Raw genomic sequence first — 24,955 nt, forward strand, 5'->3', positions numbered from 1 at the left:
CCTGGTCCTCCTTCACAGCAGATGGCATGGGTTTGAGAGATGATGTCAGAGTTGTGTTGGTGAATAACCACAGAGTACATGGTAGTTGGTATTAATTGCAGCTAGAATGCACGAGTGGCAGAGGGAGTAAATAATTTGGTGTACAGGTGAAGTGCCAATTAAGCAGACCGTTCGGTCCTAAACAGTGCAGTTCTTGAGTGTTGTTAGAGCTATACTAAATCAGGCGCGGAGAATATACTGTCACACATCTGATATGTGTGCTTTGTACACAATGAAGAGATGGGTCACCTACCAAATGATTAATGGTGTTAGTGTCTTGCAAGCAAAATCGTAGAACCATCTAATTATGAGATGAATCTAATACAATTTTTTTTATTGCTTACAGTTTGCCAAATGTACCCTAACCCTAACACATGTCTGATATAAGAAGACGTGTAGGATGATTGGAGAGATATTTGAGAAAAAATCTTTGAAACAATGTATGCTATCACGTAAGTTGTTCTATCACATTAAAAATCTATGAAAAGCATTTGTTACCTGCGCAGTGGCTTGAACAGCCTGGGCTGCTGCCATTGTAATAGCTACAGCTCCTGGTCCCGCTCCTGGAGATAATGAGGTTAGATTATATGAGCTGAGGGGCTGTGATGAATTAGCATTGTAGGCACTGTTAGATATTGATGTCAAGTTGTTATTACGGCACCCTGAAAAGAATTTAAAAAACACAACGAGATAAAAAAGGAATACATTTTATCAATGGCTATAAAGCAACAACATATCAAAACGATTTTCAAAACGTAGTTTCACTTTGTTATTTTAACAGTCCTTACGGAACAGTCTTACCATGGGCACTTTCTACTTCTTAGTAGAACATGAAATGGAGAATTTTGGTTCAAATGTTATTGACATGAGAAAGATCACCAATCTTGAGAAATTCAGTTCCACAGCAACACAGCAACCGTCAGAGACTCCTCCTCACTCACCACATTCAAAACATCACTGAAGTCTCACCTGTTCAGTACTGCCTTCAACCACTGAAGGTCACCTCACCTTCTGTCTCCTTTCTCTGTTCGTTTACTTATTTATCTATTTATTCACTTCCCTATGTTCTTTAAATCCCTGTAAAGCGTCTTTGAGTGTATGAAAAGCGCTATATAAATGTAATACATTATTATTATTATTATTATTAAACATGTTTTTAAAAAGCTCTGCATTCTACTTCACACCAGAAATTCCAATGAGATGCAGGGTAGAACGCACAGGTTATTAATTTATGGCCCTTTTAACTTGCTGATCAGCAATGCACTTTTTTAGCAAGGTTTTTTTTTGGAATAGATAATAATCTACTGGTTTTAGTGAAACTAAACTTTAGTGAAACTAACTATTGTTATTTTCTTTCAGTTAGAATATATTATTGAAAAAGATTAAAATTTGCTTAAAGTTGCAAGTTATGAAATATAAAGAGTGATGCCATAACTTTATGAAAATTTGAATAAATTATCAAAATGTGAATGGAAAAATAATTAGTCACTAAGGTAATGACGACTGCTAAAGACATGCTTCAGAAGATGTACATCATGATTATGTAATTACATTTCAATTATATCCCACACTGCAAGTAGGAAATTAGGGAAACATTACTAACAACGAATGTGAAACTTATTGCAACATGGGGTAGTTGGGACAAAGTAAATAGATGCAATAAAGGGAAGTTAGATAACAATATGAATGAGAAAATAATGGAAGGGTATGGTGACTGGGTTAGATAAAGAGGTGAGAAGAAAAATTGTATGCAGCATAAACATCATCGAATTTCAGTTGGGCCAAACAACCAATCTCCTGTGTTTGCAGACATGTTATTGTACATTAATTCAGATGCAGAAAGAAATTAAGATCTCTATTTTAACACTGAAGACTGAATACAATAGATTTCTTTAAATTCTTAAAATAAATTGTCGCACACCAATCTGCTCAGCAAAGCAGGTCAATGCAGAGATATATTTATGCCGTTTTGTTTTATTCACGAATTTGAGATTTTAGTCCAAACATTTTTAGAGAAGAATTCATTTCACTTTTAATATCCATTAAAATATTAACTTGACACATTTATTGCTTAATGAATTAACAAATTATTAGAATTACATTATTGTAATCATTTTGCCAATTGGTCAAGAATGTTGAGATATGTAGGCCTCTAAACTCCCTTCTGAACAATTGTTACTATCAATACTTGCCAGTATTAAAGATGATTCTGCCACAATTGTTTCATATCATATAAAACGTCTTACTTCCCAACAAGTAATGTTGACTAAATAGTCTAGTATTTAGAACAAACATAAGCAATTAAAAACTTTGTATGTATTCTAGGCTCCAGCCACTAGGTGGTGGTGCAGGACAGATCTTTTCTTTGTGCAGGATTATCACGTCATTTAGCCGATCAAACACAAGGAAACTTCCAGCTATATTAACGTTCACATTTTTATATTTTGAATAGTGACTATTTCATCTTCATCTGGAACTTCTTGAACCAATTCCATCACTGTCAGACCAAAATCTTTCCCCGCACATCACCAACCCCTCTGAAATTTGCAGATGATATAAAGCTGGGTGGTAGTGTGAACTGTGAGGAAGATGCTATGAGGTTGCAGGGTGACTTGGACAGGTTGTGTGAGTGGGCGGATACATGGCAGATGCCGTTTAATGTGGATAAGTGTGAGGTTATCCACTTTGGTGGTAAGAATAGGAAGGAAGAGTATTATCTGAATGGTAGGAAAAGGGGACGTACAACGAGATCTGGGTGTCCTAGTGCATCAGTCACTGAAAGGAAGCATGCAGGTACAGCAGGCAGTGAAGAAAGCTAATGGAATGTTGGCCTTCATAACAAGAGGAGTTGAGTATAGGAGCAAAGAGGTCCTTCTGCAGTTGTACAGGGCCCTAGTGAGACCGCACCTGGAGTACTGTGTGCAGTTTTGGTCTCCAATTTTTATGGAAGGATATTCTTGCTATTGAGGGCGTGCAGCATAGGTTTACTAGGTTAATTTCCGGAATGGCGAGACTGTCATATGTTGAAAGACTGGAGCGACTAGGCTTGTATACACTGGAATTTAGAAGGATGAGAGGAGATCTTATCGAAACGTATAAGATTATAAAGGGGTTGGACACGTTAGAGGCAGGAAACATGTTCCCAATGTTGGGGGAGTCCAGAACAAGGGGCCACAGTTTAAGAATAAGGGGTAGGCCATTTAGAACTGAGATGAGGAAAAACCTTTTCAGTCAGAGAGTTGGGAATCTGTGGAATTCTCTGCCTCAGAAGGCAGTGGAGGCCAATTCTCTGAATGCATTCAAGAGAGAGCTAGATAGAGCACTTAAGGATAGCAGAGTCAGGGGGTATGGGGATAAGGCAGGAACGGGGTACTGATTGAGAATGATCAGCCATGATCACATTGAATGGCGGTGCTGGCTCGAAGGGCCAAATGGCCTCCTCCTGCACCTATTGTCTTTTGTCTATTGAAACAAATCCGGTGTGAACCGGGGTGGCGTACTTGTCCCAGTCTGCATAAATGATGCTGAAGTGGTGAAAGTCGAGAGCTTCAAGTTCCCAGCCACAAATATCACTAACAATTTGTCATGCTCTAACCAAATTGACGCTCTGGCCAAGAAAACAGTCTTCAGAAGACCAAGGAATTTGGCAAAACCTCCAATGCCTCTTACCAATTTCTATACATGCACCATGGAAGCATCCTAATTGAATGCATCACAACTTGACTTGGCAACCGCTCAAAAATTGCAAAGAATTATAGTTGCAAACCAGCCCATCATGCAAACCAGTCTCACCTCCATCAACTCCATCTATACTTGATTCTGACTTGGGAAAGCAGCCAACAAAATTCCTTCTTCGATCAGGCTTTAGTAACAAAAGCTTGAAAGCACGTACCATCAGATTAAGGAACAGCTTCTTCTTTACTGATACAAGACTCTTGAATAGATCTCTCATAAGCTAAGGATGCAGTGCTGATCTCCCAAACGACCTCGTTGCGGACCTTGCACTTTTTTATCTGCACTCTCTGTAGCTGTAACACTGTATTCTGCACTCTGTTTATTTTCTCTTTGCACTACCTGTTGTACCTGTACAGGTATATAGTTTGACTACCTCTTGTGCCAGTGTGAACTCTTTCACAAGTTATTTAATTAATCATATTTCTCTGCTATCATAATTCCAAACATTACCTTTCAACTGTTCGATGTTCGGGGCGTCCAGAACTAGGTGGGTCACAGTTTAAGAATAAGCAGTAGGCCATTGAGGACTGAGGTGAGGAAAAATATTTTCACCCAGAGAGTTGTAAATCTGTGGAATTCTCTGCCACAGAAGGCAGTGGAGGCCAATTCACTGGATGTTTTCAAGAGAGAGTTAGATATAGCTCTTAAAGCTAATGGAATCAAAGGATATGGGGAGAAAGCAGGAACGAGGTACAGATTTTGGATGATCAGTCATGATCATATTGAATGGCAGTGCTGGCGCGAAGGGCCGAATGGCTTACTCCTGCACCTATTTTTCTATGTTTCTAACTGTTTACAATGTCTTTTTTTTAAGGTAGTGCATTCAATTTGAATTGCAAAAAAAAATGATTTCATCCTTGGTTCTATTGTCAATTAAATTAATTCTGTTTCCAATGATTATTGAAGTTTTGTTCTACCAGAAAATGTTTCTCCTCATGAGCTAGTTTGTTGTTTGAACACTTGCCAGACTCTGTTCTTAGGAGTAAGAAAGAACTGCAGATGCTGCTTTACACGGAAGCTGCACACAAAATGCTGGAGTAACTCATTGGGTTAGGCAGCATCTCTGGAGAAAAGGAATAGGTGATGTTCCGGGTCGAGACCCTTCTTCAGACCGAGAGTCAGGGGAGAGAGAAACTAGAGGTAGGGTACAGAACAAATTTGAGCCAGAACTAATGACTCAGGAAAAGTGGAGCCCACAATAGTCTATCGTTATCTCTGTACGAAATGTTAACGACAGGAATACGAACCGTGAAACGAGCAAGACGAGCTGGCAAGATTAGGGTGGGGGGAGGGGGGGTTGATTGGGGGGGATAGAAAGAGAGGGAATGCAATGGTTACTTTAAATTAGAGAGATTAATATTCATACTGCTGGGTTGTAAGTTTGGGCAACACGAGTCAACTGGGCAACGGACCTTTGTGAGCTCCACCTTTCCCGAGTCATTGGTGCCGTCTGTGATTTGTTCTGTACCTTTACTGTCCTTTATATTCTTGACCAGCTTCGCTTCGTCCTTCATCTTTTCAGCCCATATTGCCTTTTTTGCTATCTTCTGTTGTCCTTTGCAAGTTGCCCAATCCTCTGGCTTACTGCTACTCTTTGCTGTGTTATACATTTTTTCATTTAGTTTTATTCCATCTCTAACTTCCCTTGTCAGCCACGGTTGCCTCTTACTCCCCTTAAAATCTTTCTTCCTCTTTGGAATGAAATGATCCTGCATCTTCTGGATTATGCCCATAAATTCCTGCCATTGCTGTTCCGCTGTCATTCCTGCTAGGATCCTTTTCTATTTGACCTTGGCCAGCTCCTCTCTCATGCCTTCATAGTCCCCTTTGTTCAACTGCAACACTGACATTCCTGGTTTAACCTTCTCCCTCTCAAATTGCAGATTAAAACTAATCATATTATGGTCACTACCTCCTTGTAGTTCCTTTACCTTGAGTTCCTTTATTAAATCTGGTTCATTAGACAACACTAAATCCAGAATTGCCTTCTCTCTGGTAGGCTCCAATACAAGCTGCTCTGAGAATCCATCTCGGAGGCACTACAAACTCCCTTTCTTGGGGTCCAGAACCAACCTGATTTTCCCAGTCTACCTGCATATTGAAATCCCCCATAAACTCAGTGGCATTTCCTTTGTTACATGCCAATTTTAACTCCTGCTGCAACTTACACCCTATATCTAGGCTGCTGTTTGGGGGGGTCTGTAGATAACTCCCATTAGTGTCTTTTTGGCGTTACAATTCCTCAACTCTATCCACAGTGACTCTACTTCGTCAGTCCCAATGTCACCCCTCGCAAGGGACTGAATTCCATCCCTCACCAACAGAGCTACCCCACATCCCCTGCCCACCTGCCTGTCCTTTCTATAGGGCGTATAACCCCGATTATTCAGTTCCCAGTCCTGTTCCTTCTGCAGTCACATCTCTGTAATCCCCACAATGTAATACCTACCAATCTCTAACTGAGCCTCAAGCTCATTCACTTAACTTCTTATACTTCACGCATTCACATATAGTACTTTTAATCATTTGCTCATCTCTGCTTCCACATCGATTCCTATTACACTTGGCCATCTATATACTAAAACCCTCGTATGTTTGTTTGTTTGTTCCTGAACTACAGCCAAAACGGTACACGATAGCACGACAATTTTAGGCCCACCTTAGTCACAGTCATCCCTTTGGTGCTAATGGAAGAAGTTTCATTGAAATCGGTGTTATATTTTTAAAGTTATTCAAATTTTAAAGTTTAAATCTATCTCCTAGGGAGGGAGGGAGGAGGGGGGAGGATAAGGGGGGTTGAGGGGGATGGAATGGGGGAGTGGGGGGAGGGAGGGGGACAGGAGGGGGGGAGGAGGGGGGGAGGAGGGGGAAGGGAGGGGGAAGGGAGGGGGAAGGGAGGGGGGGATGGAGGGGATGAGGGGGAGGGGAGGGGGAGAGGGGTGGAGGTGAGGGGAGGGGGGGGAGGAGAAGGTGCTGCACCAATGCAGGAGAGGTTTGGGCCCAACGGGTCCACTTGGTCTAGTTCTCTCCTATTGCTTCGTGAGCTTTCTGTCCCGTTAATTCTGGAGTGTTTCTTAATTATTCCTATACTTTCTTTCCCTTTAACTCCATCATTGTCTATCCCATTTGAAACACCCCCTCCACTATTTAGTTTAAAACCACCCGTGTAGCAGTGGCAAATCTGCCTGCCAGAATGCTGGTCCCCCGCCTGTTGAGGTGCAACCCGTCCCTTTTGTACAATCCACCCTTACCCTAAAACAGATCCACTGGTCTAAGAAATCTAAATCCCTGCCCCCTGCACCAACTCCTCAGCCACACATTCAGATCGACGACACTGAAAAAATCATTCACGCTTTCATTTCCTCCCACCTAGACTACTGCAACTCCCTATACACTGGGATCAGCCAATCATCCCTGTCCCGCCTGCAACTAGTCCAAAACGCCGCAGCGAGACTCCTGATGGGTACCCGTAAAAGGGACCACATCACGCCGATTCTGGCCTCTCTCCACTGGCTCCCTGTACGGTACAGAATCAACTTCAAGCTACTCCTATTCATATATAAAGCCCTAAATGGACATTCCCCCCCCTACATCAAAAATCTTCTAACCCACCTCTCTAACTCCAGGTCCCTCAGGTCGGCCGACTTGGGGCTACTCACTATCCCGCGGTCTAGGCTTAAGCTCAGGGGTGACCGCGCTTTTGCGGTTGCAGCTCCTAGACTGTGGAACAGCATCCCTCTCCCCATCAGAACTGCCCTCTCCATCGACTCCTTTAAGTCCAGGCTCAAAACCTATTTCTACTCCCTAGCGTTTGAGGCTCATTGAGGAGGCGCTGTGAACTGTTTTGTATGTGCTGTTATGTTTGTGTGCTACTGTATGTTAAATTTTTTCCTTAGTACCTAATCAGATGTACAGCACTTTGGTCAACGTGGGTTGTTTTTAAATGTGCTATACAAATAAAATTGACTTGACTGTATCTCCCTGTTCCTGCCCTCATCAGCACGAGGAACTGAAAGCAAAACTGGAGGAACTGGAAACTTCTTTTCTCCAGAGATACTGCCTGACCCATTGAGTTACTCCAGCATTTTGTGTCTGGTCTTAGGACAACTTTAACCTTCTTCGTCACTCTATTCAACACCGGTCTCTCCCTTGCAAAATTAAGTGGTGCTACTATTCTACCAAGCTTCGTCTGTTCCATTCTTCCAGGTGGTACTTTATGAATATATTTCTTTCATTGTAGGACTCTCCTCCATGACTCTTAACTCCACATTCCAGCTCCTTTCTGCAACATCAACCCCTAAGTCTTTGTAATGTCATACTGCTACCATTGCTGCTTCTTGCATCTTTTGTTACAAACCCCTTCAGGCCTTTTGCACATCATTGAGACTAGTGAATTTTGCACTGTTTTGAGCTTCCGGGCACATACTCAAGGGTTGAAAGGAATTTTCTACTCATTAGTACTGTAAAGCTTCAAACAGTGTCACCCCCTACGTCACAGCTCAGTACTAGAAGTTATGTAGTTCAGTTTGTGAAAGTGCTGATTCTACTTCTAACATATTTTTTTACCTTTGATTAAACTTTAATCACCCTCTAGACCAGACATGTCCAAAGTGCGGCCAGGGAGCCAATCGCGGCCCGAGGTCAGATTTTATACGGCCCGCAGCTTCCGTCTTAAAATGTATTATTTATGGCCCGCCAGCACTGTCTAACAGAATGAAGGTAGGGAGAGGGGAGAGGCGACTACACCTCCCGGCGTTCAGCGCTGCCCGATCCGCGGATTGTCAGACGCGAGGTCCGGGGGGGGGGGGGGGGGGGGGGGAGCGCATTAGTTAAAGGGGCCATTGGCCCTTGGGTATTTTCACATTATCAAATCTGGCCCTCTTTGAAAAAAGTTTGGACACCACTGCTCTAGACCAATTCATTTCCTTTCATAATACAAGGAAGGTATGGCAAAAATATGGGATAGGGAGGACAAGGTAGAAATAGAGATGTAAACAATTGAATAAGAGCAAAAGAGAGGAAAGGAAGCTTCCATAGCAAACAAAAACAGAACAGAACTGGAGGGAGGCTACATCAAAAGCGAAGCTCTATCCTCATAAACATCAAAATTGAAAAATATTAATTGTTTCCACATGTTATCCAATCTGTATTCTAAGAAAAATAATATCATTACTCCCAACAACAAATGGACCACAATGCTACAGCCAAAAATCCATCCTCCACTCACTTCTGTAAATGCATCTACATGTTCTGCAGATGCAAGATCAACAATCCTGCAAAATACCTGACTAGTGGGCTCAAGTTTACCTGCTAATCATTGGGACATGCGGGGATTGCATGACCAGCCTCACATGCATAGATGAAGTAACCTTCTGCATTTCACAAGTGATTCAAGTAGGAACCTTGAATGTAGGTATGTTTTTATCTATGTCCCTTTTTGAGGTAGGAGAGGCCTCATACCCTTGAACATAAACAGCTGTGAAAAATCACCAGGGATTTTCAATTGAAATATTTGAGGATGCAGAAAATTGAAAATGTTTAAAAATATTTTAACATAAGATTTAGATCCAGCTTCTGTCATCATTGTATTGGCAGGAAATTAACAGGAAAACAGATCTCCCGTTTACTAAACACTTTAACTCCCCCTCCCATTCCCTGCCCTGACCCTCCTCCACTGTCAAAGTGAGGCCCAACGCAAACTGGAGGAACAGCACTTCATATTTCGCTTGGGCAGTTTACAACCCAGCGGTATGAATATTGACCTCTCCAACTTCAAATAAACCTTGCTTTCCCTCCCTCTCCATCCCTTCCCCATCTGAATTCTCCTACCAGTCTGACTATCCTCCTAATTAAATGTTATCTTTATACGCCTCATTGTCACCTTCCCCTAGCTAACAATGAACTGTTCTACATTTTCCTTAATTTTCGTCCCCTTTGATCAATTCTGTGTCTCCCTCTTACTTGACTCTCAGTCTGAAGAAGGGTCTCGACCCAAAACATCACCCGTTCCTTCTATCCAGAGATGCTGCCCGTAAACCAGCATCACAGTAAACCAGCATCACAGTTGGAAAGTAGTTCATAAAAGGCTGGGAGATCCTAGTTTCCAGTAGCACGATGAGGGATCTGCCTGACCAATCAGCAGAAGATTAGTGTAGCTAGCTCGGTGCAGCAAGCTAGTCTGCTGAACTGGTCACGCAAAACCAAAGTTAAATAGTGGCAATTACGGTATATAGGTCAGATGAGCCAACTCTTTTCATTATCACTTATAATGCTGCACTGTTAAGAACTGTAAAAAATGTGAAATGGTTACGTCTAAAATGATGGCATTATTTTAGCTAGTGGACCATTCAAATTACCTGGTGTATTTTCTTTTGAAGCATCTGATGTAAGTGTTGATAAAAGAGCTTCTGATTTGAATTTCTTCTCAGGAACGTGGTCCACAGAATGGTGCGTCGATGGGTTATATTTCCTTTCTGCAAAAATGTCACCAGAAAAATCAAATGCAGATCAGTTTAATGAAAGTTACTTATTTGACAGTATTTTTTTCTTTACCCAGTAACAGATTTGTAATCAAAATCAACAAATATTACATAATCAAATGCAAAATTATCTGGAGCTGCCAAGCAACAGTACTAGCAGAAATGATATTACATTTTTACATATATTTTCTGATCTATGCAAGTGACATGAAGTGAAATCAAACCAACAAGATTATTTGTAAAGTCACTACTCAGCACTCACTTTCTACTGGAGTGTGCGAGTGACCATGGTGGTTATTAACAGGCTGAGGTGGATTGTCCAATTCCAAAGATCCTGAAAAGGAAAACAGAAAAAAATAACCAGTTGAATCATGCCTTAACTATGGAGAATTGTTATTGAAGGTCATGATTCTTATCTTTTGGCTCCAGATAAATCTGCATGTTAGCACCATTTTAAGTTATACCCTTCTAACTACATTAACCACAAAAAAAAAACTTGTTTTGCAGTAGTAAGCTTCAGTTTTACCATTCATTTTAGTAATACCTCCAAAATACAACTGGGATTTACAAAATTTGGTTCTTGTCAACCTGTACAATAAGTTATATGAATGAAAGGAATCATGGGATCTAAGATTTGACTAGGAAAGATCAACCATGTTCTCACTAAATGATGGAGCAGGCAGAGGGGCTGAAAAGCCTACTGTTATTTTTATTTCTTATGTTATAAATTAGGCATATAGAAATCACCATTTGTTTACCTGTATTTTGATTTCAATTAAGCATTGAAATAATTTAAGCATTAGACTGCCCAAGAACAGTTAGTTAGACATCCCCTATGTACTTTCATGCAAGAACTTGCATCTATCGGTGCTTTGTAGATTAGCATATTTGGTCAATTTAAAAAAAAATTGTTTTCCCCATAATAACCATTATATCCATATTCTCTGTCAAAATAACTTTTCCTGCAGCTTCGAACATTATGAAACACATTTCTATTCCCATTTAGCAACATATATCATGATTAGCACTCTTGCACTCTAGGAGGATTGAAGAAATTATACAGTGAAACATGGGAGGGAATAAAAGCATAAGAATTTAAAAACTGAGACATGTATGAACTGGAAGTCAATGTAAATCAATGAAGACTTCCCTTCCTCTCTATATCTGCTTCCTCCAATTTTCACATCTTATTCCAATTTATCTTTTAATTGTGCTCGAAGGTGCAACCACTTTAAATTCTCCACAAATTAAAGAAAAAAATATTGCAGAAGGTTATGCACCAAACGCAGGCAGATGGGACTAGCGTAGATGGGGCATCTTGGTCAGCATGGGCAAGTTGGGCCGAAGGGCCTGTTTCCGTGCTGTATGTCAATGACTCTATGAACAATAAGCACTAGATATAATTAACAATATTGCTTAACAGGAGTAAGGCAAAGTTATCAGACAATCAGAAATTTTAATGAAAACCCACATGCAACTGGGACTATCAATCACACAGGTCACGAGGAACTGCAGATGATGGAATCTTACATAAAACACAAAGTGCAGGAGTAACTCAGTGGGTCAAGTAGCAACTCTGAAGGACATGGATAGGGTTTCGACCCGATTAATCAGCTGTCCACGACCGTCAGAGATTCTGCCAGAGATTACTCCAGCACTTCATATTCCACTGTCACAATTCTTTATCTGCCATATGTGTTAATGACAAATTAATTTATAATACTCTGACTGAGAAATGAGCGGCTATTAATTGAGGCAAGTTGAGACGAGTCAACATGGGAATAGCTGAAGTAAATGGCAGTACTTAACATTTCTAAATATTCTAATTCAGTAACAAACTCATCCAAAATGCAAATTTAATTTGATCAATACAAAGCTTGCCTCGTTTTAGCTTTATAATAGATAAAATTTAACAACTATACCAATCCAAATTGATAATTTATTTCTTTTCTTCACATAGTTGAAGAATATTGATGCCTATTAAAATTGCTTTTACATCATATTTCTTTGGACCTGATTATAGGCAACAATATGTGCACCAGCTCTCCGCGTGATGTTTGAAGGTGGCACCGGTGACATCATGTAGCAATGTCACTTGCATGCAAATTAGGTCCCTAGAATTGACTGCCTAGACAAATTGTGGGATTGTTAGGTGAGGTTGGGGTAAACGATTGTATTCCATAACATCAATTTTAAAAAGCTGACCTTTTGTAATTTTCCCTCCCCCAATTTAGTACTTTACCCCAACATCCAGGCTTATCTTAGTCATAACTATCTTAAACCTTAAGGAGTTCTGATCACTGTTCCCAAAAATCCATAAACAGAACTATCCTGGCAGACCCATTGTTTCTGCCTGTTCATGTCCCACCGAACTAATTTCCACCTACCTCGACTCCATCCTATCCCCCCGGTCAAATCCCTCCCCATCTACGTCCAAGACACCTCACATGCTCTCCGTCTCCTCAATAACTTCCGGTTTCCAGGCCCCCACTCCCTCATCTTTACCATGGATGTCCAGTCACTCTACACCTCCATCCCCCACAAGGATGGTCTTGAAGTCCTCCGTTTCTTCCTCGACCGAAGAACCAGCCAATCTCCATCTACTAACACTCTCCTCCGCCTAGCAGAGCTGGTTCTTACCCTCAACAACTTCTCCTTTGACTCCTCCCACTTCCTCCAAACCAGAGGTGTAGCTATGGGCACTCGCATGGGCCCTAGCTACGCCTGCTTCTTTGTCGGGTACGTCGAACAATCCCTGTTCCAGACGTACACTGGCCCCATCCCCGAACTCTACCTCCGCTACATTGGCGACTGCATTGGTGCTACCTCTTGTACTCATGCAGAACTCACTGACTTCATACATTTCACCATTAATTTCCATCCATAAATATACTTGGACTATCTCCGACATCTCCCTACCGTTTCTGGATCTCACCATCTCCATCACAGGAGACAGACTAGTGACTGACATATCATCATATCATATCATATATATACAGCCGGAAACAGGCCTTTTCGGCCCACCAAGTCCGTGCCGCCCAACAATCCCCGTACATTAACACTATCCTACACCCACTAGGGACAATTTTTACATTTACCCAGCCAATTAACCTACATACCTGTACGTCTTTGGAGTGTGGGAGGAAACCGAAGATCTCGGAGAAAACCCACGCAGGTCACGGGGAGAACGTACAAACTCCTTACAGTGCAGCACCCGTAGTCAGGATCGAACCCGAGTCTCCGGCGCTGCATTCGCTGTAAAGCAGCAACTCTACCGCTGCGCTACCGCTGCGCTACCGTGCCGCCCATCTACTACAAACCCACTGACTCGCACAGCTATCTGGACTACACTTCTTGCCACCCTGTCTCCTGCAAAAAGTCTATCCCCTACTCCCAATTCCTCCATCTACGCCACATCTGCGCCCAGGATGAGATGTTTCACACTAGGGCATCAGAGATGTCCTCATTCTTTAGGAAACGGGGCTTCCCCTCTTCCATTATAGATGAGGCTCTCACTAGGGCCGCCTTTATATCCCACAGCTCCACTCTTGCTCCCCCTCCCCCGATTCGTAACAAGGACAGAATCCCCCTTGTCCTCACCTTCCACCCCATCAGCCAGCGTATCCAACACATTATCCTCCAACATTTCCGTCACCTTCAACGGGACCCCACTACTGGACCCATCTTCCCATCCCCTCCCCTTTCTGCGTTCCCCTGCATAACTCCCTGGTCCACTCGTCCCTTCCTACCCAAACCACCCCCTCCCCAGGCACTTTCCCCTGCAACCGCAGGAGATGCAACACCTGTCCCTTTACTTCCCCCCTCGACTCGATCCAAGGACACAAACAGTCTTTCCAGGTGAGTCAGAGGTTCACCTGCACCTCCTCCAACCTCATCTACTGTATCCGCTGTTCCAGATGTCAACTTCTTTACATCGGCAAGACCAAACACAGGCTCGGCGATCGTTTCGCTCAACACCTTCGCTCAGTCCGCCTTAACCAACCTGATCTCCCGGTGGCTGAGCTTTTCAACTCCCCCTCCCACTCCCAGTCTGACCTTTCTGTCATAGTGAGGCCCACCGGAAATTGGAGGAACAGCACCTCATATTTCACTTGAGCAGCTTACAGCCCAGCGGTATGAACATTGACTTCTCTAACTTTATATAGTTCCTCTGTTCCTCTCTTTCCCTCCCCCTTCCCAGTCCTCCCACCGTCTTCCTGTCTCCACCTATATCCTTCCTTTGTCCCGCCCCCCCCGACATCAGTCTGAAGAAGGACCTCGACCCGAAACGTCACTCATTCCTTCTCTCCAAGATGCTGCCTGACCTGCTGAGTTACTCCAGCATTTTGTGATACCTTCGATTTGTACCAGCATCTGCAGTTATTTTCCTACACAACTGTTCCCAAAATGCTCTCGGACTGAAATCATCTGCCAGGCTCATTTCCCCAGTGTTGGTCCCTCCTTTAGTTGGACAATTCACACACTTTATCAAGAAACCCCCCCTGAACACATCTAATGAATTCTGCCCCGTCTTTGTCTTTCGCCTAAAGTCTTAGTCAATACTGGGGAAGTTAAAGTCACTCACTACATCAACACCGTTGCTTTTAGATCTTTGCATAACCCGTCTTCATATCTATTCCTCTTTCTCGCACTGGGCATTAGGTAGCCTATAGTATAATCTCATTTGAATGCACCTTTTTTATTTTTAAGCTCTCCCCATACTGCCTGAAAGAGTGGTCCCTTCAGAATGTCCTCTCCAAGTGCTGCTGTGGCTTCCTCTGGTTTGCTCTGATTTGATGTGTTCTTTGTGTACGAAAGACACCAGAATTAACAGGACAGAAAGCTCATGAAAAGTTAGGAGAGTATGGCGAGGTGAAATAGGAATCGATGCAAAAGGTGAGGTGAGTATTGGATTAAAAGTATTATATGAATGCACAAAGTATAAGAAGGAAAGTGGATGAGCTTGAGGTTCAGTTAGAGATTGATTGATTGACTGATGATGTAGAGTTGCTGTGGATAGAATTGACGAATTGTAAAGGTAAGAAGACAGTAATGAAAGTTATCTACAGGCCCCCAAACAGTAGCCTGGATATAGGGTGCAAGTTGCAGCAGGAGTTAAAATTGGCATGTAACAAAGGTAATGCCACTGTGCTTGAGGGATATTTCAATATGCAGGTGGACTGGGAAAATCAGGTTGGTCTGGACCCCAAGAAAGGGAGTTTGTAGAGTGCCTCCGAGATGGATTCTAAGAGTAGCTTGTACTGGAGACTAACAAAAAGGGCAATACAGAAGGTAACAAAAAGGGCAATACGGGGTGAAAATATGAAGTACAAGGGTAAGCTGGCCAAGAATATAAAGAACGATAGTAAAAGCTTCTTTAGGTATGTTATGAGAAAAAGATTAGTAAAGACAAATGTGGGTCCCTTGAAGGCAAAAACAGGTGAAATTATTATGGGGAACAAGTAAATGGCAGAAGAGTTGAACAGGTACTTTGGTTCTGTCTTCACTAAGGAAGACACAAACAATCTCCCAGATGTACTAGAGAATAGGGGATCTAGGGAGACAGAGGAACTGAAAGAAATTTGCATTGGGCGAGAAATAGTATTGGGTAGACTGATGGGACTGAAGGCTAATAAATCCCCAAGGCCTAATGGTCTGCATCCCAGGGTACTTAAGGAAGTGGCTCTAGAAATCGTGGACGCATTGGTGATTATTTTCCAATGTTCTACAGATTCAGGATCAGTTCCTATGGATTGGAGGGTAGCTAATGTTATCCCACTTTTCAAGTAAGAGAGAAAACGGGGAATTATAGACCAGTTAGCCTGACATCGATCGTGGGGACAATTCTGGAGTCAATTATTAAAGTAATAACGGCGCATTTGGATAGCAGTAAAAAGATTGGTCCAAGTCAGCATGAATTTATGAAGGAGAAATCCTGCTTGGCTAATCTTCTGGAATTTTTTGAGAATGTGACAAGTAGAATGGATGAAGGAGAGCCAGTGGATGTAGTGTATCTGGACTTTCAGAAAGCCTTTGATAAGGTCCCACGCAGGAGATTAGTGGGCAAAATTAGAGCACATGGTATTGGGGGTAGTGTATTGACATGGATAGAGAATTGGTTGGCAGACAGGAAACAAAGAGTAGGAATAAATGGGTCCCTGTCAGAATGGCAGGCAGTGGCGAGTGGAGAGCCGCAAGGCTCGGTGCTGGGGCCGCAACTATTTACAATATATATTAATGAGTTAGATGATGGAATTAAAAAGTAGCACTAGCAAATTTGCAGATGACACAAAGCTGGATGGCAGTGTGAACTTCGAAGAGGATGCTAGGAGGTTGCAGGGTGACTTGGACAGGTTGAGTGAGTGAGCAGATGCGTGGCAGATGCAGTATAATGTAGATAAATGTGAGGTTATCCACTTTGGCAGCAAGAGCAAGGAGGCAGATTATTATCTCAATGGTGTCAGATTAGGAAAAAGAGAAGTTCAATGAGGACTGACTCCTTGTACACCAGTCACCGAGAGTAAACATGCATGTACAGCAGGCAGTAAAGAAAGCTAATGGCATATTTGCCTTCATAACGAGAGGATTTGAGTATAGGAGTAAAGAAGTCCTTTTGCAGTTGCACAAGGCCCTGGTGAGACCACATTTGGAGTATTGTGTGCAGTTTCGGTCTCCTAATTTGAGGAAGGACATCCTTGCTATTGAGGCAGTGCAGCATAGGTACACGACGTTATTCCCCGGGATGTCATACAAGGGAAGATTGGAAAGACTGGGCTTGTATTCACTGGAATTTAGACGGATGAGAGGGGATCTTATAGAAACAAATAAAATTATAAAAGGACTGGGCAAGCTAGATGCAGGAAATATGTTTCCAATGTTGGGATAGTCCAGATCCAGGGGCCACAGTCTAAGAATAAAGGGGAGGCCATTTAAAACTGGGATGAAAAAAAACTTTTTCACCCAGAGAGTTTTGAATTTGTGAAATTCTATGCCACAGAAAGCAGTAGAGGCCAATTCAATGGATGAATTTAAAAGAGTTAGATAGAGCTCTAGGGGCTAGCGGAATCAAGGGATATGGGGAGAAGGCAGGCACGGGTTACTGACTGTGGATGATCAGCCATGATCACAATGATTGGCGGTGCTGGCTCAAAGGGCCAAATGGCCTCCTCCTGCACCTATTTTCTTTGTCTCTATGTTTATCTTTATTATGGGTATACATTTACACAAACCAATTGAAGTTGTACTAGCAATTTACTGTTAAAGTTAAAATTTGACATAATGCTCTGCCATTATTTAGAAATCTCAACGGTTTGGCATCTGACTCACCAGGTACAGGAGAGAACCAGTGTAACTGGAGGAATTACAATAACAAACAAATACCAAACTTAGCAGCAGAGAACACTAGAGTTAACAAGTCTTAATGATAAATAGCCATTGTGAACAGTTTTTTAAAATTCTTTTTCCATGGTGCACAGAATCTTAACATTCTGCTCACAAATTGAGTCAACTGTTGACAAACTTTTAATAGGAATAATCTACCAATTTCTTTTTTAAAGTTGGAAATAATAAATTATGAAGCATAGGGGTACCCCCTATGAGCAAGGGCGGCACAGTTAGGCAGTGGAACAGTTGCTGCCTTACACCGCCAGAGACCCGCGTTTGATCCCGAGTGCTGTCTGTATGGAGTTTGTACGTTCTCCCTGTGACCACATGGGTTTTCTCCAGATGCTCCGGTTTCCTCCCACATCTCCAAAGACATAAAGGCTTCGATAAAACTGTAAATTGTTCATAGTGTGTAGGATAGTGCTAGTTTACAGTATGATCGCTGGCCGGTGAAACTCAGTGGGCCGAAGGGCCTCTTTTCCACGCTGTATCTCTAAAGCTATGAGACAGCAGCTCAATTAGCTGCACTGCTGTGCCGCACATAATGCCCCACCCTATTAACTTATGGGGTCCTTGTTTCCTTTAAACCAACAAGGCTCAGTGAGACAGTTAATAGTAATATTGCATAAGATATATTTTTAAAAGGTGTTTTGGGATATTAATAGAAGTAAAATCTCAGAGCCTAAAAATCTGTTCATCCAGCAGCACCAAAGTCCTAAATTCTAGATAACAGGAGTTTTACTTTTTACTTTATTTTTGATCTTAGCTTGCAGTCTTCCAGGAATGTCAAAAATATCTTTAAACAATGACTTTAAACATCAAGATGAAAGATTAATGTACTTACTCCTTTCTAATATTTCTGTAATTCCAGCATTATCAGCTTCAAGTTCCATTTTAAATTTGGCAAGCTCTTGGTCCAATTTTCGCAGATGTCTATCCACCTGGACAATCAAAATACAATAAAAAAATTATTTACCAATGAAGAAATTCTTTGTTGCAATTTCCATCACAAGCAATTTTATGGGTAAATCGGAAAAAATAAACCAAGGATTTGCCATTTAGACTTTGGAGATACAGATACAGCACGGAAACGGGCCGAGTCTGTATCGACGAGTCATCACCCTGTACACTAACACTAACCTACGCACTTGGGAGAATTTTACAATTTTTTTATCGATGCCAATTAACTTACAAACCTGTACATGTTTGGAGTGTGGGAGGAAACCGGAGCACCTGGAGAAAGCCTACGTGGTCACACGGAGAACATATAAACTCCATAGAGTGCACCCGTAGTTATGGTCAAACCCAGGTCTCCGGTGCTGTAATGCAGCGACTCTACCGCTGCACCACTGTGCCGCCCTGAATCCCTATGTCAGTTTTTTTGAAAAAAAATGTTGCGTTTAACAGATCAAGCAGGTTGCCATTTTGGACAATCTGCAATGTTTTTGAGCATTATGGAATTTGTATTTACAATAGACAATAGGTGCAGGAGTAGGCCATTCGGCCCTTCAAGCCAGCACCGCCATTCAATGTGATCATGGCTGATCATCCACAATCAGTACCCCGTTCCTGCCCTCTCCCCATACCCCCTGGAATCTCTAGAACAACCTGTATCTGGTTCTTCTTGAGCCTCAGCAGGTTTTATTATGCTAGATTTGTGATCTTTGGGATTGTAAATTGCACTCACTACTCAAGGAGAGGGATGGGGGGGAGAGGGGTGGGGGGGGGGAGAGAGAGGGAAGGGGGGTGAGGGAAGAGGGGAGGGGGAGAGGGGAAGGATGGGGAGAGGATGGGGAGAGGGGAAGGATGGGGAGAGGGGAAGGGGGGAGAGGATGGGGAGAGGGGAAGGGGGGAGAGGATGGGGAGAGGGGAAGGGGGGAGAGGATGGGGAGAGGGGAAGGGGGAGAGGATGGGGAGAGGGGAAGGGGGAGAGGATGGGGAGAGGGGAAGGGGGAGAGGGGATGGGGAGAGGGGATGGGGGGGAGGGGATGGGGGGGAGGGGATGGGGGGGAGGGGAAGGGGGGGAGGGGAAGGGGGGGAGGGGAAGGGGGGGAGGGGAAGGGGGGGAGGGGAAGGGGGGGAGGGGAAGGGGGGGAGGGGAAGGGGGGGAGGGGAAGGGGGGGAGGGGAAGGGGGGGAGGGGAAGGGGGGGAGAGGGAAGGGGGGGAGAGGGAAGGGGGGGAGAGGGAAGGGGGGGAGAGGGAAGGGGGGAGAGGGAAGGGGGGGAGAGGGAAGGGGGGGAGAGGGAAGGGGGGGAGAGGGAAGGGGGGGAGAGGGAAGGGGGGGAGAGGGAAGGGGGGGAGAGGGAAGGGGGGGAGAGGGAAGGGGGGAGAGGGAAGGGGGGAGAGGGAAGGGGGGAGAGGGAAGGGGGAGAGGGAAGGGGGGAGAGGGAAGGGGGGGAGAGGGAAGGGGGGGAGAGGGAAGGGGGGGAGAGGGAAGGGGGGGAGAGGGAAGGGGGGGAGAGGGAAGGGGGGGAGAGGGAAGGGGGGAGAGGGAAGGGGGAGAGGGAAGGGGGAGAGGGAAGGGGGAGAGGGAAGGGGGAGAGGGAAGGGGGAGAGGGAAGGGGGAGAGGGAAGGGGGAGAGGGAAGGGGGAGAGGGAAGGGGGAGAGGGAAGGGGGAGAGGGAAGGGGGAGAGGGAAGGGGGAGAGGGAAGGGGGAGAGGGAAGGGGAGAGGGAAGGGGAGAGGGAAGGGGAGAGGGAAGGGGGAGAGGGAAGGGGGAGAGGGAAGGGGGAGAGGGAAGGGGGAGAGGGAAGGGGGAGAGGGAAGGGGGAGAGGGAAGGGGGAGAGGGAAGGGGGAGAGGGAAGGGGGAGAGGGAAGGGGGAGAGGGAAGGGGGAGAGGGAAGGGGGAGAGGGAAGGGGGAGAGGGAAGGGGAGAGGGAAGGGGGAGAGGGAAGGGGGAGAGGGAAGGGGGAGAGGGAAGGGGGAGAGGGAAGGGGGAGAGGGAAGGGGGAGAGGGAAGGGGGAGAGGGAAGGGGGAGAGGAAGGGGGAGAGGGAAGGGGGAGAGGGAAGGGGGAGAGGGAAGGGGGAGAGGGAAGGGGGAGAGGGAAGGGGGAGAGGGAAGGGGGAGAGGGAAGGGGGAGAGGGAAGGGGGAGAGGGAAGGGGGAGAGGGAAGGGGGAGAGGGAAGGGGGAGAGGGAAGGGGGAGAGAGGGAAGGGGGAGAGGGAAGGGGGAGAGGGAAGGGGAGAGGGGGAGAGGGAAGGGGGAGAGGGAAGGGGGAGAGGGAAGGGGAGAGGGAAGGGGAGAGGGAAGGGGGAGAGGGAAGGGGGAGAGGGAAGGGGGAGAGGGAAGGGGGAGAGGGAAGGGGGAGAGGGAAGGGGAGAGGGAAGGGGGAGAGGGAAGGGGGAGAGGGAAGGGGGAGAGGGAAGGGGGAGAGGGAAGGGGGAGAGGGAAGGGGGAGAGGGAAGGGGGAGAGGGAAGGGGGAGAGGGAAGGGGGAGAGGGAAGGGGGAGAGGGAAGGGGGAGAGGGAAGGGGGAGAGGGAAGGGGGAGAGGGAAGGGGGAGAGGGAAGGGGGAGAGGGAAGGGGGAGAGGGAAGGGGGAGAGGGAAGGGGGAGAGGGAAGGGGGAGAGGGAAGGGGGAGAGGGAAGGGGAGAGGGAAGGGGGAGAGGGAAGGGGGAGAGGGAAGGGGGAGAGGGAAGGGGGAGAGGGAAGGGGGAGAGGGAAGGGGGAGAGGGAAGGGGGAGAGGGAAGGGGGAGAGGGAAGGGGGAGAGGGAAGGGGGAGAGGGAAGGGGGAGAGGGAAGGGGAGAGGGAAGGGGGAGAGGGAAGGGGGAGAGGGAAGGGGGAGAGGGAAGGGGGAGAGGGAAGGGGGAGAGGGAAGGGGGAGAGGGAAGGGGGAGAGGGAAGGGGGAGAGGGAAGGGGGAGAGGGAAGGGGGAGAGGGAAGGGGGAGAGGGAAGGGGGAGAGGGAAGGGGGAGAGGGAAGGGGGAGAGGGAAGGGGAGAGGGAAGGGGGAGAGGGAAGGGGGAGAGGGAAGGGGGAGAGGGAAGGGGGAGAGGGAAGGGGAGAGGGAAGGGGGAGAGGGAAGGGGGAGAGGGAAGGGGGAGAGGGAAGGGGGAGATAGGGGAGGGGGGAGATAGGGGAGGGGGGAGGAGGGGAGAGAGGAGGGGGGGGGAGAGAGGGGAGGGGGAGGAGAGGGTACTGCACCAAACCAACACAGGAGAGGTTTGGGCCCTACGGGTCCACTTGGTCTAGTAATTTTATATGTTTCTATAAGATCCCCTCTCATCCTTCTAAATTCCAGTGAATACAAGCCCAGTCTTTCCAATCTTTCCTCATATGACAGACCCATGATCCCGGGGATTAACCCCGTGAATCTATGCTGCACTGCCTCAATAGCATGGATGTCCTTCCTCAAATAAGGACACCAAAACTGCACACAATACTCCAGATGTGGTCTCACCAGGGCCCTGTACAACTGCAGAAGGACCTCTTTACTCCTATACTCAAATCCTCTCGTTATGATGGCCAGCATGCCATTAGCTTTCTTCACTGCCTGCTTTACCTGCATGTTTACTCTCAGTGACTGGTGTACAAGGACACCCAGGTCTCATTGCATTTCTTTCCTAATCTGACACCATTGAGATAATAATCTGCTCCTTGTCCTTGCCGCCAAAGAGGATAGACAATAGACAATAGGTGCAGGAGTAGGCCATTCAGCCCTTCGAGCCAGCACCGCCATTCAATGCGATCATGGCTGATCACTCTCAATCAGTACCCCGTTCCTGCCTTCTCCCCATACCCCCTCACTCCGCTATCCTTAAGAGCTCTATCCAGCTCTCTCTTGAAAGCATCCAACGAACTGGCCTCCACTGCCTTCTGAGGCAGAGAATTCCACACCTTCACCACCCTCTGACTGAAAAAGTTCTTCCTCATCTCCGTTCTAAATGGCCTACCCCTTATTCTTAAACTGTGGCCCCTTGTTCTGGACTCCCCCAACATTGGGAACATGTTATCTGCCTCTAATGTGTCCAATCCCCTAATTATCTTATATGTTTCAATAAGATCCCCCCTCATCCTTCTAAATTCCAGTGTATACAAGCCCAATCGCTCCAGCCTTTCAACATACGACAGTCCCGCCATTCCGGGAATTAACCTAGTGAACCTACGCTGCACGCCCTCCATAGCAAGAATATCCTTCCTCAAATTTGGAGACCAAAACTGCACACAGTACTCCAGGTGCGGTCTCACCAGGGCCCGGTACAACTGTAGAAGGACCTCTTTGCTCCTATACTCAACTCCTCTTGTTACGAAGGCCAACATTCCATTGGCTTTCTTCACTGCCTGCTGTACCTGCATGCTTCCTTTCATTGACTGATGCACTAGGACACCCAGATCTCGTTGAACTCCCCCTCCTCCTAACTTGACACCATTCAGATAATAATCTGCCTTTCTATTCTTACTTCCAAAGTGAATAACCTCACACTTATCTACATTAAACTGCATCTGCCATGTATCCGCCCACTCACACAACCTGTCCAAGTCACCCTGCAGCCTTTTTGCATCTTCCTCACAATTCACACTACCCCCCAACTTAGTATCATCTCCAAATTTGCTAATGGTACTTTTAATCCCTTCGTCCAAGTCATTAATGTATATCGTAAATAGCTGGGGTCCCAGCACCGAACCTTGCGGTACCCCACTGGTCACTGCCTGCCATTCCGAAAGGGACCCATTTATCCCCACTCTTTGCTTTCTGTCTGTCAACCAATTTTCTATCCATGTCAGTACCCTACCCTACCCCCAATAACCTCACATTTATCTACATTATACTGCACCTGCCATGCATCTGCCCACTCACTCAACCTGTACAAGTCACCCTTTTACTGCTATCCAAATGCACCTTTACTACTTCTTTAATAATTGACTCCAGCATCCTCCCCATGGATGTCAGCCGAAATGGCCTATTAATTCCCTGTTTTCTCTATTGCTCCTTTCTTGAAAAGTGGGATAACATTAGCTACCCTCCAATCCACAGGAACTGATCCTGAATCTATAGAACATGGAAAATGATCACCAATACGTCCACGATTTCTTGAGCCACCTCCAGTACCCTGGGATCCAGACCATCAGGCCCTGGGGATTTATCAGCCTTCAGTCCCATCAGTCTACTCAATACTATTTCTCGCCTAATGCAAATTTCTTTCAGTTCCTCTGTCTCCCTGGATCCCCTGTTCTCTCTATATCTGGGAGATTGTTTGTGTCTTCCTTAGTGAAGACAGAACCAAAGTACCTGTTCAACTCTTCTGCCATTTCCTTGTTTCCCTTAATAATTTCACCTGTTTCTGCCTTCAAGGGACCCACATTTATCTTTACTAATCTTTTTCTCTTAACATACCTAAAGAAGCTTTTACTATCCTTCTTTATATTCTTGGCCAGCTTACCCTCGTACTTCATCTTTTCACCCCATATTGCCCTTTTTGTTATCTTCTGTTGTCCTTTGAAAGTTGCCCAATCCTCTGGCTTCCCACTACTCTTTGCTGTTATACACCTTTTCTTTTAGATTTATTCCATCCCTAACTTCCCTTGCCAGCCATGGTTGCCTCTTACTCCCCTTAGAATTTTTCTTCCTCTTTGGCATGAAAAGATCCTGCATCTTCTGGATTATGCTCTGAAATTCCTGCCATTGCTGTTCCACCGTCATTTCTACTAGGATCCTTTTCCTGTCGTCCTTGACTAGCTCCTCTCTCATGCCTTCATAGTCCCCTTTGTTCAACTGCAACACTGACACTTCTGATCTAACATTTGAATATTATAAAAATAATCATAGCTCCACCTACCATTTCAGTAATAAAACATGGGACTAATTATGGTCTCACCTATCTGGCCACTATTGGTAGGTTAAAAGTTTACAAATTAAGGAGTGTGAACAATTGGCATTAGGCTAAGGAATGCGAACAGTTGCTCGAATCATGTTCAATACAAAGCAACTCAATATCCTGCAGTTGCTGCATGGGACAGTAAACAACTGAAGTAGAAATGTATTTGCGTATCTATATTGTCCAAATATTGAGTGGATCACCAAGTGACTAACAGCTCACTGGGTAGGAGCGAACTGATGGACAGTTTCCATTCTTAAATCACTTTAAATGATTCAACATTAAATTTTCCTAAAGCTCACATGTTCTGATCCGAAAACCATCAACCTATCCTTTGTAAATTTATTCTTCATACTGTCATTTCACCTTGATTTCCAAATGATTTTAGTTTCAAGAGTAATATTCTGAGATAATTGAGAATAAAATGAATATTATATAATTTTCTACTATTCGTTTGGAAAGTCACTTTCTCAATAAAAATCACAGCAGTTTGCCAGCTG

At 45.1% G+C, this 24,955-nt stretch overlaps 1 protein-coding gene across 1 annotated transcript in view; it reads right to left on the reverse strand.

Annotated features, from left to right (window-relative positions):
- The window catches only part of ing3 (inhibitor of growth family, member 3), a 47,877-nt gene that overhangs the window by 17,715 nt on the left and 5,207 nt on the right, over positions 1 to 24,955 (reverse strand). The window contains exons 5-8 of the mRNA XM_078417415.1: positions 18,481 to 18,577; positions 10,516 to 10,587; positions 10,131 to 10,247; positions 538 to 701 (exon numbers count right to left, since the gene is read on the reverse strand). Coding sequence (XP_078273541.1) covers positions 538 to 701; positions 10,131 to 10,247; positions 10,516 to 10,587; positions 18,481 to 18,577 — 450 coding nt within the window. The remainder of the gene's footprint in view (positions 1 to 537; positions 702 to 10,130; positions 10,248 to 10,515; positions 10,588 to 18,480; positions 18,578 to 24,955) is intronic.

The sequence above is a fragment of the Rhinoraja longicauda genome, chromosome 20 (genome assembly GCF_053455715.1).
Source record: "Rhinoraja longicauda isolate Sanriku21f chromosome 20, sRhiLon1.1, whole genome shotgun sequence".
NCBI lineage: Eukaryota > Metazoa > Chordata > Chondrichthyes > Rajiformes > Arhynchobatidae > Rhinoraja > Rhinoraja longicauda.